At 44.4% G+C, this 14,173-nt stretch overlaps 1 protein-coding gene across 1 annotated transcript in view; it reads right to left on the bottom strand.

The window, feature by feature from the left end:
* Nucleotides 1-2,033: 2,033 nt before the first annotated feature.
* Nucleotides 2,034-14,173, bottom strand: part of FSTL1 (follistatin like 1) — a 50,756-nt gene continuing 38,616 nt past the window's right edge. Inside the window, exons 7-11 of the mRNA XM_024769343.1 lie at nucleotides 10,837-10,955; nucleotides 9,413-9,525; nucleotides 8,978-9,088; nucleotides 7,976-8,052; nucleotides 2,034-4,701 (exon numbers count right to left, since the gene is read on the bottom strand). Of these exons, the coding sequence (XP_024625111.1) occupies nucleotides 4,657-4,701; nucleotides 7,976-8,052; nucleotides 8,978-9,088; nucleotides 9,413-9,525; nucleotides 10,837-10,955 (465 nt within the window). The 3' untranslated portion in view covers nucleotides 2,034-4,656. The remainder of the gene's footprint in view (nucleotides 4,702-7,975; nucleotides 8,053-8,977; nucleotides 9,089-9,412; nucleotides 9,526-10,836; nucleotides 10,956-14,173) is intronic.

The following is a 14,173-nucleotide window of genomic DNA, read 5'->3' on the forward strand; positions in this document are numbered from 1 at the left end:
CCTGCTCTCTTACCAATGCTAGAAAATGGCACCATTATCTACCAAGTCATCCAAGCTGGAACCTTAGGGTCATTCATGACCATTACCTCCTCCTTAACTCCCATAGCTAGTCATTAGCCAGCTCTTGTCAATGTTACCTCATTAAACTTCTATTAATCCCCACTGCCATTATCTTAAAATTCAAGTCACCATTATTTCTCACCTCATTCTTGAAGTAGCCTTCTATCTGGTCCACTACTGCCAGATCTTGCCACCCTCATGACAAAGGGCTAATAATAATACATGAAGAACTATTATAAACCAGTAAGCAAAGGCCAACAACCAACAGAAAATGAACAAAGGTAATGGAAGAAAAGAACAAGGACCAATAATTCACGAAAAGATGCTCAATCTCACATAAGGAATAATAAAATAATTAAAAATAAGTCAATGAGTTACCATTTTTCCTCTGTTAGACACCCCAAAGTTTGAAGACACAGTGCTTGCAAAAATTTGGGAAAATAGATATGCTCAGTGTATGTATTTTTGGTGCAATTGTAGGTAAATGCATGCAACCTCTTTGAAGGACAAGTGGCAATTATAAGCAAATTTATTAAGTGTACACACCCTCTAAGAGGATGAATTTTTTTCACTGTATTTTCTTTGATACAATTTGAATTTTTTCTTTTACCATGTGCATGTATTAGTTTATCAATAAGAAATGTGTTAAATAATTTTTAAAAGTGAACTCCTATTGACAGGAAGACCTCTCATTCAGACAGCAACATGATACTTCCTAGTTACTTCATGAATCAGCCTTCAGCAGCAGTAGCCCAGGGTTTACGTTCTTCATGTCTTCCACCTATGCTACATTTACTCCAGGGCTCTGAGGGCATCTGCTTAGATCTACTCGTTCAATAGACTTTTTTTACTCCCTCCTGCCCCTTATTTCAGAAGTAATTTAAGAGGACTGTTGGGGACTTGACACAGGCACTCCAAAACTAAAGTTAATCACAGTAATTTGTTCTAATTTACAGAACTCATAATGTTACATTTTGATTATAGGAAACTTACCTTCTAAATTATGTTTCTTTCAGGCTCCTTTAATTCATTTTCATTTCCTGAACACATGCATACTGTAATAGCAGAAGTGCTCCCAGAGCATGGTAGAAGGTTGGGAGAGGCCAGCCAGCATTTAAAAGTGGTTGTGGATAAGGTACCCTTCAAATTGGGTTTAAGAATTCTGAGAATGAAAGTTCAAAGAATCAAACGGTGATTAATGAGATCAGTAATTTGTAGCAATAACACAACCAGAGATGACATTTTAATATCTGATTAGCATTTGAATAACACTCCAAATCCAATCAAGGTGACCTGGCTATAATTGGAGAGAAGCAAGACTTCTATACATTATGACTAAAATTAAGAAAGCTTAAACCAACTGTAATGAGTTCTCTTGGAAGACAGAATTAATTGTTGCTGGTGGGGAGTACATGATATCTGTAAGAATCACTTGGACAGGGAGATGGAGAACTAGTATTGGTCATGTGTCTCCAAGATAGAGCAAAGCAGAGGGTCTTAACTAGCCAACATTCAGTCCACTTGGAAATGCTTATCCCTATGGTATACACGTGTACCTGGTAAACAGCCACTAAGATTATCCTACCAGATCTTCACATGCTCCCTGTGCCACCTTCCCGGGTTTGTTTGGCTTCTCATACAGGTTTACCTGCAGCCAGCCTCACCCGATGCCATTCAGTCTCATAAGGTCCATGGCAGTTTTTGGAGTCATTTAGTTTAACCTCTACCCAATACTGTTTCCTGACTTCTCATTACTTCCTACCCAGACCCACCATTGGTGATTCTTTTAAATAAACTTGTTCTATCAGTCCTTGAGTAAACCTTTCCCCCTGCAGCTGCAGTCCCGAGATTAGGAGAAACTTTTCAGGCCTCTTTTAAGCCTCCTGAAACTCAAATCTACTTTTATGAGGTAAATGGTTAATGTTCTTGCAACTTTATTTGGGCTTAATTTGGGGGAAAGAAAACAATACAACTATTATTTTAATTTCTTTATTTATCAATAGTATCCAAAAAAAAAAAAATCAAGAGTTAACAAAAAACAAGTTAAATGCAATAAGGAAGCCTACTAAATACAAATACATTTCACAAATACACAGGCAACAGAAACCTGTCCAAATTGCTTCTTGGAATTTGACTGTTTAAAAACACAAGTATAAAGGGAAGACATTCAGACTGGTCCACATGGGCTTATTAGCAGGTGGAGGAGCCCTGCTTTCCAAAAGCAGTGATGGAGTCCAGAGTCATGGCATGTGAGGTTTCCATGGACACTGAATCTTAACAGATGCTGTAATATGTTTATAAAAACCATACACACACAGAGAAAGCCCAAGGAAGCTTGCAGTCTAAGCCCTGTGCTTTTAGAGAGCTGGAGGAACTGAACCCAATTGAATCCTGTTTATTTGCTCCATGCAAAGCTTCACGCAAGACTCCCCAGACTAGGCTATTTAGCAGCTTTCCGTGAATGATTGTCAGATCACATGATCCTATGGTGCAGACAGTAGCTTCCCTATTTACAGGAGGAATGCAGATTTTGCTCTTGGGAATTCAATGTTGCAGGGGAGGGTCGTCTTGGATAGCAACCACTGACCTAAATGTAACTGGTGAGGAGACACTCTGCCTTCTTGCTTTAAACAGACTGGTACTCCTGCCCTCTCTTCCATAGTGTCCAAGGGCTGGCAAATCTTGATCAAGGCGTGCTGTTGGGAGTTCTCCAAGGCACTTTGACAGGGAGGTACATTGCAGACCACACAAGTTGGGTTGGAAGACAGCTTTTAAGTGGGATGATTTACAAAAGCTCAGAATTCTAAACAAAGTGGAATGTTTTCAAAGGAGAAAAAGGAAACCTGTTTAGAAGGAATTCCATTTTCAGCACAACTGTCTCAGAGTTGCCTGTGCAGTATAGCCTACATCATTTCCCTTTGGTGGTCTGTAATCTGCTCTCTGAAAATGAGATCTTATGTCAAGTTTTTAATTTTGTTATTCCAAATGCATCCTAAACATCGTATCGAGTGGAGTTAATTATCACAGAGGCCGAAAGACACAGGAATGACTGACTTCTCCCCAGTCACAGTTTTAAGATTCAATGTCCATTTTTTTCCCTCTCGAAATGTGAAACCTTCTTTCATCCTCATCTCTAAAGGGAAAGCCATTTCTGTTCCCACGAAGGTTAAAGATGAAATGCAAAAGTGAAGACAAAGTGAAGTGGTTCTCTTTCCCACTCTCTTCCTGGGCAGGCTTTACCAGAAGGCTCTACATCACAGCACAACCCGTGGGGCCATTCACCGAGGTCAGATTTGGTCAGCTTGTTTTTGGCTGTCTGACTCTTATATAACAACAAGGTTTCATTTATCTTAAAGCAGAAGGAGGAAAATCACATTGTCTCCTTCTGGACCAATTATCAGAACCACAGAATTTACAATTTCTCAAGTCAAAAGTTTAATGCATTCCTACCTGCTGAGGAAACTGAGGCCCAGAAATAGGAAGAGACAGGGACAGAGTCACTCTCCTAGTTAGTGGAGGATCAGTGAGCATATTGATAGGCTGGGACATCTAAGCCTTGCTTAGCTGCACTGGTCTCAATCCTTTGGAATACTGATTTGCATGGATCTATGAGAATGGATGAAAACAAATTAGCTTTTTGGATCTTAAAAGCTTTGTATGGAGACACTTCTCCTGGCTGCTGTCTGAGGTACTCCCTGATCCTCTGACAGACTGCTGACCCACTGGAAGCCAGGGGGCAAACTCTGGGCTGCATCTAGTATGTGGCAGGGCTGGGGGGGAGTCCGGGTGATAGCAGTCCCTGCACAAGGAAGAACCCCAAACTCTCCCACCTCTGAAATGGCAGGACTAATGAAAAATAATTACAAAAGCTTAATTTCTAGTCAAGAAAATAAAATATTAAACAACAACAACAATAATATAATGATAATAACTGAAGAATGAAATCAACTTGCCAAAAAAGTTTACAGAAAAATAGCACCTTTGGTAAAAAGTATTTTAAAAATTTGGTTAGGTCTCTAAGGGGCTCAAAAGTCTACAAGTATCTGCATCATTTGGGTGCACCCTCCCAGACACTGGGTAACTAGGAGGATGGCCGTGTATCTAGAGCCAGTGGCTGGGGCCACGAGGAGAAGCACAGATGCTAGAGGTCTGTTATGCTGATGGCAGCAGGAAGGGCTGGAAGCCGAATGCAGTCTTCTCCACTGAGCTTCCCAAATCCCCCCTCTGGGGACAGCCTGCTAAGCTCTTTCTCACTGCCTGCACCCCCTGCAGCATGTTCACAGCTGTGGTAGACTCAGAAGTGTTCCAGATCTGGGTACACTCTCCCAACACCGATGCAGTTTCCCTCCAGCCCCCGAGCACCATTTACAGTTTCTCTCAAAGTACTCCTAGAAATGAAGGCTATGGCCCTTCCCCTCCTAGCCAGCCACCCCCATTTCCTTTACTGCAAAACAAATAGACAAAATAAAACTCATTGCTATACAAGCAAATACTGGTGATTTGGCGATTGTAGCAGACACTTGCGTATACTGGACTCAGCGCTGAAGTGGAAGAGAAGGTGCCAGGCTCTGGACACCTTTCCCAGATGCCTCCTCATTAGATCTCTTTGGTGCTCACTCTCTTGGTCTTTTCAGCTGTTTCCTTTGAGAAGCAAGAGAAAATAAGCATTATGGAATAAAAAAAAAATATTGGCATTTATCTAGTCTTCAAGACTTTACATAGCATGACAGATACATGCTTATGCCGAGTTCTGTTTACTTGTCTATCTCCTCTGTGGATGATGAACAACTTGAGGACAAGGATCATGTCTTACTCGTGACACGGCTGTATAGGGACTGTTGCTAAATTAAGAGCTGACCCCATTTAAACTCCTATGAAACAATAACGTCAGACATTATTATATTCATGAAGAAATGAAGAAAAGGATGCTAAATGGAGGTGCTACAAAATGTTCTGAATCCAAGTTGGGAGAAGCATTAAAAGTAACAGGCTCGGGACTTCCCTGGTGGCGCAGTGGTTAAGAATCCATCTGCCAACTCAGGGGACATGGGTTTGAGCCCTGGTCCGGCAAGATCCCACATGCTGCGGAGCAACTAAGCCCATGAGCCACTACTAAGCCCACGTGCCACAACTACTGAAGCCCATGCTCTGCAACAAGAGAAGCCACTGCAATGAGAAGCCCTGAGAAGCCTGCGCACCGCAACGAAGAGTAGCCCTCGCTCACTGCAACTAGAGAAAGCCCGCAGGCAGCAACGAAGACCTAATGCAGCCCAAAAAACAAACACACACACACACACACACACACACACACACACACAAAAGAGCAACAGGCTCTGGAGGCAGATTGCCTGAGCTTGAATCATGGCTGTGTGACTTTCTGGGGGACTTTGGGCATATTATGAAATCTTCTGTCTCAATGTCTTCAACTACAAAATGAGTACTACCTCTTATACCAGTAGCCCATTTCTCCAAAGAAGACATTCTTACTTATAGCCAAAAAGCACACGAGAAGATGCTCAATATCTTTAGTCATTAGGGAGATGAAAATCAAAACTACAATGAGATGCCACTTCACACCCACTAGGATGGCTAATAAAAAATAACGACCATGACAAATGTTGGTGAGTTTGTGGAGGAATTGGAATAGTGCTGGTGAGGATATAAAATGGTACAGTCACTTTGGAAAACGGTCTGGAAGTTCCTCAAAAGATTAAACACAAAGTTTCCATATGATCCAGCAAATCTCACTCCTAGGTATATACCCAATAGAGCTGAAAACATAAGTCCACACAGAAACTTGTAGAAGAATGTTCATAGCAGAATTGCTTATCATAGCCAAAAAGTAGAAACAACCTAAATATACATCAACTGATGAATGGATATATAAAATGTGGTATATCCAAACCATGAAATGTTATTTCGCCATAAAAAGGAATGAAGTCCTGATTCATGCTGCAACAAGGATAAACCTTGAAAACGTTACACTAAATGAAAAAAGTCAGACAGAAAACGCCATATATCATATGATTCCATTTATATGTGTCCATAATAGGCAAATCTATAGAAATAGAAAGTAGATTAGTGGCTGCCAGGGGCTGGGGGAGGGGAGAATGTAAGTGACTTCAAATGGGTATGGGGTTTCTTTTAGGGAAGATGAAAATGCTCTGGAATTAGACAGTGGTGATGGTTGACAATCTTGTGAATAAATTAAAAACCATTGGATTGTATACTTTAAATGGGTGAGTTTTATGGTATGTGAATTACATCTCAATAAAAAAATTAAATAGGGAATAAAAAACAAGTGTCTGGCATCTAGTACACACTGTCGGTGCCCCATCCATAGCCCGTGCCTTTAACGTTTCAGTACACTGGCCTGGCTTCTTACTGCCAGCAGCTGCATCTCTTTGCCTGAGGCTTTCTCTGGCTGCTGGAGCCTGCTCTGCCCACACATGCTGACAGGGCAGAAATGCCAGGGAATTCATGTTTGCCGGTGGCTGCTCTCAGCCAATGGCTGACGGGAGTTCATACAGGCATAGCCCAGCTCCCTGCTCCCTTGTGCACAGTAACTATTCCTGGAGTTCTGCAACAGGACTAAGCTCCACTTGCTCCCAGTGGTAACGTGCCTGGATACGCACTCTTTATTGTTTCCTTCCCTTCCTGGGCTCTCTTCCCAACTCCCCTTCTGGTGTTTCCTGGGACTGCCTCCCAAATAAACTATTTGTACTTGAGTCCTTGCCTTGGCGTCTGCTTCCGAGGCAACTCACATAAAACAGAGACGCTAAAAAATGTTAGCTATTATCATTCACTCCCCACTGTCTACTCTGATCATTTCTCCACCCTAGATGAAAGGAATTCCTATTAAGTTCTTTCTGCTTTTAAGGGTTTATACTCATCTGGAGGCTCAAGGCTGCTGAAATATGGAAAAACAAAGGGCTAGGAGCTTCTGCATTTGTTTTAAAAAATGACATGAGGTTTCTACACTATCAGTGACAATAACGACAATGCATATGAAAAATCATCAATAAATATTGGAATTTATTATTAATACTAATAATTCTTGACTTTCAATTCAAATATTTCATGTCAATAGTTCTTGTGACCATTATACTCCTTAAAAACTTATATGTCAGAGAGAAGGCCCATATTACCAGACCCAGTTTACAGACAGATGATTCAAGGAGCAACATCCTCTGTTAAAACTACAGGTAAACCAGTGGAAAGACAGGCTCAGAAGTCCAGCATATCCATGTTTTCTCCCTAGGCCCTCAGAAAAATATGTCAGTGGATCACTATTCTGCTAAGAACCTTTTCGCCAAGAAGGTCTTCAACTTAATGACATAGAATACTGATTTATTATTTTCTCAAGTCTCTAGGAAGCAGAATCTCTAAGTTTCCAGGCTATGTTCTAGCTAGCTTGGCATTTAACTTAAATCCTTTCTGCTGTGGCCCAAATCCACTAATTTCATGCTCATTGAGAGCCAACTGTACACCAGACCCTGTGCTAAATGCAGGGCTACAATGGTGAGCAAGTCATAGAGCCTGCCCTCAAGAGGCTCACAGTCTTTGGGTCTGGGCACTGGTGGTGAAAAGAAATAGGAGGTTTTTTAGACTATGCTCATTTGCAAACCACTTCCAACACATTTGCAAACCACCACTCAGCTGATTCTAACTTATAAAGCAATGTACCAAGTTGTAACCTACATCTGTTGGGGCATACTGGCCCCACAAGGACTCCGTCAGGGAGCTATATGTATCATGGTTTGCGTAATACAGGTATACAGGTATATCGTTCGGGACCTAATGTATGGGACAGAGCACATCTCCTTGGTCACCTGGGGAGTTAGGCAGTGTCTGAGTGGTGGAAGGGCCTGGTGGCAACAGGGATACCTGAACCAGCATGGAGGCTGCAACTCACCTGGTGCTTTTGGAGCTCCTCAACATACCTGGTCATTTCCTCCTCTGTATGGGTCTGGGCCCCCTTCTGATTCTTTCCTGTAAGAAGAACCAAGGCTCAGAGCAGTGGTGGCTGAGGGAGGCCAGTTAGGGATCCCCACTAACATCTACCTTTTAGGCTCTCAATTTCATTTCCCATTTACCATATGGAAGGCGAGGTGAATTACCCACATTTCTCTAACTATAAAGTGTCCCAGTGCAAAGGACACCTCCCAAGTAATGTGCGTGGGTAGTAAGTGACTGGGCCAGGGCCCAGATCCAGGCCAAGGGGAGACGGATGGAGCTGGGGTTCTAGAAAACTTTTCTGAAACATCTCCTTGTAGAAGGGTGATAGTGGTGATGCTGGCTTGTGCACGGCCCCCTCCTCCCCAAACTCTCCCTGACATCTCTATCTCCCAACCCACCCTGCCCATGTCTCAACTATCTCAACTTTCTCTTTTTTGGGGGACCCAATGCTGTTAATTCAAACATGTCTATGAACATGCCTCCTTCTCCTGCTTGGCATGGATGGCAAGCAAGAGTCATTTTGTCTTCCAACCACCTAAGTCTTTGACATACAGGATTTCCTAAGCTGTCATAAGGATTAAGTGGGTTAATATGTAAAGTGCTTAGAAGAAATGCATGTAGTTCTCACTCTTATGCATTTGCTTTCTTTATTATTATGACCATTCTAATCTCTTATCAACATTTGATCTTGTCCTGGGTCTCGAACCTCTCTTGTTCCAAACCTCTGGAGTGACTTTCCAACATAATGCATCTGGCATAAGTGCTTTGCCCTCAATGCTGCCCCGTGAGAGCTCTGACATTACAAGTATGAGCCAGTCTCTTGCTCCCCAGTTTCCTTGCTGGGACCCAGCCACTGCATTCTTCCCCACCATCCCCACCCTGACTTCTCTCATGGTGATTTCACGACGGAAGTTGTCTCCGTGCCGTCCCTTCTTTCTGCGTGAGGCGCACAGCTCACCGTCACAGGTCATGGCTGTGCAGACCCAGTTTCCACAGGCACACACACAGCGGTTACAGTCCACTTCGGTCTCAGCTCCATCGGCATATGTTTCGTCCTCCAGAGCACACTCTGTGGGACCAGAAATAAGAGGCAAGAGTTTAAGGGCGAGGGTGGAACAGGACGTCTTGGCTATAGTCTGTGCATGTTACCCCTTTCCCAGACAAGACCTGCTTGTCCCTCAGAGGCACCATATCTGAGCAAACGCCACCAACAACCTGAAGATTTTTGGACCTGAATCTCAGCTCGGAGATGCTGGGCTGGCGCCCAGTCCAGAATCGTGGAAGGGAATTTTCTTAGTAAGCTCTGCAGAGTTCCACGATCCCCTCTATCTTGGCCCCCTCTAAATGTCCCCACTCCCTACAACCCCCTCCCTATTTCTTAGCTTAGGCATACTCTTCTCCGGAGGGTTGAAGGCTGGATTGAGACACTTGAGGAACTCTTGGAAGCTGAGTTTCCAGTCAGCATTTTCATCAGACAGTTCAATGAGAGCATCGATACAGAGTCCTCTGAAATGAAACACAGGAGAAACGTGTCAGCAAGACCTCAGCTTCAGTCCCAAAGAAAGGAATTAATAAGCATCAGGATTACACAGACCTAGGCCTCCACAGGCGGCCAAGGGGACTATTTAAAGAGAACATTTCTACACTGACCTACAACCATTATGCGACCCGACTCCTGTAAGCATCCAACCTTTAGTTTATTACATGGGATGTCAGATCACTCAAGCTGTTCAAATATGCCCAAGATGACTAGAGTTTCCTGGATGGTTTCGTCCACTTGGATTGGCAAATGTTTCACCACCTGCATACCTTCCACTAGCAGTTGCCTTTCCCCATGCTATGCATGTCAAGTCAACCCAACTAGAAAAATCAAACAGAAGTGGTAGGAACAGATGATATGAAATGCATGTGTGATTTGAAAGAACATGAGTTGAAGCCAGCATCACCACTATCACCCTTCTGCAAAGAGATCTTTCAGAAAAGTTTTCTAGAACTCCAGCTCCCTCCGTCTCCCCTTGGCCTGGATTTGAGTCCTGGCTCAACCACTTACAGCCCAAATGGCCTTGGGCTAGTTATTCAACCTTCCCGCACCTGTTTTCTCATCTGTAAACTGGGAATGAGGAGCCCTCCTTCACTGGGATATTATGGGGATCAGATGTTGAACTTGTAAAATATTACCTCATTTCAGGTTATCAAAATATGAAGGATTTACAGATATTATACTTTAAGATCATGGGCTATTATTAGGAAAGAATCCTAGAATCTGGGTTTCATGCTTTGAAATCTTTTGAACAAATAGGTGCTTTTCCTATTTTTAATTCTTACCAGTATACTGGAACCACACCAGAAGTTTCTTAGGGGTTAATTTTTATTAATATTTACTCTGGAATAATACCAGAAAAGGAGAGGAACGTGCTTACATTTGTAACAATTAGAGTCCTCTACATGAAATAGCACTGGTTATCTTACAATCAGGACTAAAGCTATTTTAGACCTATCGTTAAATAGAACATTAAAGTAATTCCTTAAGAAAATTAAACATCACCCATGACACTCAGAAACAACTTTGGTCTGATGTGATCATTTATCTTAAAATTACATTCTTCCATTCCTTGCAATTTCTGGCCAAAAACAGTAACTACTTGATCAGATATCATAACGTTCACAGAAGAGACCAGGACAGAATCCCTATTTTGCTTTTTATTTCACATTGACTTTGACACTGGTGGCTCCTGTGCAGGTAGGAAGGGGTTCAAATCTCTCCTTTTATCCAGCCTTCCCTCGTGGGCCTCTCCCTTACCCGCTCACTCCACTCACCTAAGCAGCTTGTTGTTCCCCTGGTCTGCATAGGTAGTGATGTTGATGGCAGTTTCATTTTGCTCCACAAATTTCAAAAATTCGCTGGAGTCCAAGCGAGAGTCACCATTATCAAAGTTCTAGAAAGGGGACAAGGTGATCTTTCAGAAATGTTTTGTAAAACCCCAGCTCTATCATTCCCCCATTCAGCTTGACCCATCTCTGGTTCATCTTGTTCTTGACACTGTCCAACCCTGCTCTGCCCTTTGAGCAAAAAAAGGTTCAAAGCCCTGGGGCACCCAGAGAAGGAAGGCACCTGTGCCCCAAGATGAGAGAGTCAAAGTGTCTGGGCAGAGGTCACTGAGGGCCTTTCAATCCTAGACCCTGCTCAGGATGGCAGCCTGAACCTAGGCCTGCACTGTAAAAGGAGCCTGGGGGTGCTTAAGAGGTCTCTGTAGCCGCGTCCCTGACCCTGTTCCAGACATTCTTGACTTCACTCCACCACTCCATGTTCTCAAACCCTAATGATCATGGAACAAACTTGTGACTCAGAATCTGTGTCGGAGCCCAGGATATGTATTTCTAACAAGCTGCTTGGGAACAATGGTGCAGGTGACCCTCAGAGCTCACTTTGGGAATCACAGGACCATTTCTTGCTGCTTGAATTCCAGCCTCCCTGGCCTGCTCTCAGTGCTTACTTCTTACACTGGTACACCGAGCTGAACTCATCAGTGAGAAGTCAAAGGCAAAGGCCCCTGCATGTTATTTGCATTGATAACCTGCCCGTGGAGGTGGTGCAAGCCCCCTACCCCTCCACCCTATGCTGCAGGCTACACTGTAGATGGTGCAGCCTGTCCTCATGACCCAGCTCACACGCCATGAGCACAAGGCAAGGGTGTAGGGAGCTCAGTACTGTCCTCCCTTTGGCAAGATGCTAAACTGAGACCTTAGCCATCTGGGACAATTCAGGATGCCCAGGCCCTAGCTGCAGGAGGAGGGTGGCAATTTCAAGGCTCTGATCAAAGTCCAAGTTGGATAACTGCTGCTCTCCTAAATAGTTCTAGTGGAAAAAAATTTTTTTTCAAAGTTCTTTCCCTAGGCTGCCTCATATTGCTACCCTGGGAAATAATCTGCACCCCCATGTTACTTTCAAAGTGGCTCCCAGGTGGTGGAAGGGATTCTGGAAGAAAAGTCTGACCAGGTGGAAGGGAAAGATACAGCTACTGACTCTCCTTGCATGACTCATGTGTCATGTGCATTCTACACTAAGGTTGTAAATCTTTCCGTGGTATGTATGACGGGTACGTATAAAACAACCCTGTAGGCCTTTGCTTAATCCCTAGTTATCATTCTCATCCTAATTCCTAGGAAAAGGTCTCAGATCTCTGGTCACTATACTTATACCCTGGCTCCAATTTCAGCCGTGGCCACCAGGAATTCAGGGTGTGTGTGTGTGTGACACGGTCATAAAAGGCTCTTTCTACCCGGTCTTCCCCTCTTCACTCTGTTATGCTTTTGTCTAAAAATTGTGACCGAAACACCAGTTGAGATGAGAGTCTGATTCTGGTCTTATCCAAATTCCGACTAGATTTGTTTTGCAACTGATTTTGAGGTAAGGAATGCCGACTGGGCTAGAGGGCAATTCACTGGTTTAGAAACAGTCTCTGTGAGATACTGATCTCTCAGCAACAGGCAGCTGTCTGCCTAGTGGGAGGAAGCCTCCCTTTGAAGATTGCACCATAGGGTTCTTTGATAATCATCAACAAGTAGATAGTGAAAACCCTGTTTTCTCGGAAGACGCTGGGGAGAGTGAGCGTTTGTTTGTCAGTCAGGAGTAAGCGTTCTTGGTTAGCGTGAGAATACCCTACAGAAAAGCTACTTTCTCAAGTGGCCTTGCAGTGTTTAGATGGGAGCCTATTAGAGAGAGTTACTGCCAGAGGAGGTGGAGACGTGTGGAGGGGGTGTGTGGCCCTGGTCCTTGAGAATCAAATTAACAGCAGCTGCCAGTGATGCCCACGGCAGGGTGCCATCAAGGGGCCACCAGAACGGTTACAAGGTTCCAGGAGGTCTCCTGGAAAGAGCGTCCTGGGCCCCACGGCTCCTGGGTTGTAATGACCATGGCAAAGTCACTGCTCACGACCGACCCAGCAGGTGCTGTTCACTTGGCTTTTGAAAAATCATTTTCTTTTAAGTAACCTTCTGCTCCTGTCTGACTCTCCTGGCTCCTTTCTGTAGACAAGGAAACGCCCCTGCCCCCAGGGCTCTCTAATGTGGGAGTAGTTGAGAGAGAAGACAGAGTGAGAGGCTGTGCTTTCTCTTCTCAAACACTTGGAATCCAGAGAGATTTACTTTCTGTCACAGAGAGAAACTTCTACCTAAGGACGGTAACGCAAATGAAGTCCTAAATGACCAATATCCTACTTCAACCCAACCTGGTATGTTTCCATCTGTGGGGTCCATGATGCCAGTTAGAAAGAGGAAGCCACAGACTAGGCAGGTGTTGACCACATTCAGTGGCCACAGAGGTGCCAAGAAGTCCCTTGTGTGTGTGTGCATTGCCCCCGCGTCCGGGCTGGCTAGGCCTGCGACATACCCTGGGGGCATGTGAGGGCGTCCGTCTGGGGATGAGCCTCCAAGGGCATCTACCCAGAGATGTGTGTGTCTGTAAGTGAGGGGGTCTTTTGTGCAGGTGTGGGAATGAGGGCACCTGAACGTGTGTGTAGGATGTGTCTCTGTGTGGCATGCACATCTCTGTATGTGGTGTGTGTACGTCTGTGTTTCTGTGTGTGGTATGTTTATGAGTGTGATGTATCTATGTGTGCGACTATGTCCTTATCAGTCAGCAGGAAGAGCGCCATTAACTGCTTCTTCCAACAACTGTCTCAAGCTCTCTGAAAGATCTCCACATCATGGCAGCCTTACTCATTGCTAAACACTATTCCCTCCCTCGTTTTCCTCTTTGAAAGCAGCATCTTTCCTCCCTCCAACTGGAACGATCTGTTTCTTCAGCTAAACACAATGGGAACAGCAATATCTAGGTTCATGAAGAAATCTGGACCCATGAAACACCAGTCCATTGACTCTCCTCAGATGAAGAGAAACTCTGCAGGCCATGGATGGTCAAGTTAAAGACTTAGAGAAGGGCTTGCAGTGGTTGAGAGTCCGCCTGCCGATGCAGGGGACACGGGTTTGTGCCCCGGTCCGGGAAGATCCCACATGCCTCGGAGTGGCTGGGCCCGTGGGCCATGGCCGCTGGGGCTGCGCGTCCGGGGCCTGTGCTCCGCGACAGGAGGGGCCACGGCGGTGAGAGGCCCGCGTACCGCAAAAGAAAGAAAAAAAAAAAAAAAAGACTTAGAGA

This window comes from Neophocaena asiaeorientalis, unplaced genomic scaffold, assembly GCF_003031525.2.
Source record: "Neophocaena asiaeorientalis asiaeorientalis breed wild unplaced genomic scaffold, Neophocaena_asiaeorientalis_V1.1 scaffold671, whole genome shotgun sequence".
Taxonomy (NCBI): Eukaryota; Metazoa; Chordata; class Mammalia; order Artiodactyla; family Phocoenidae; genus Neophocaena; species Neophocaena asiaeorientalis.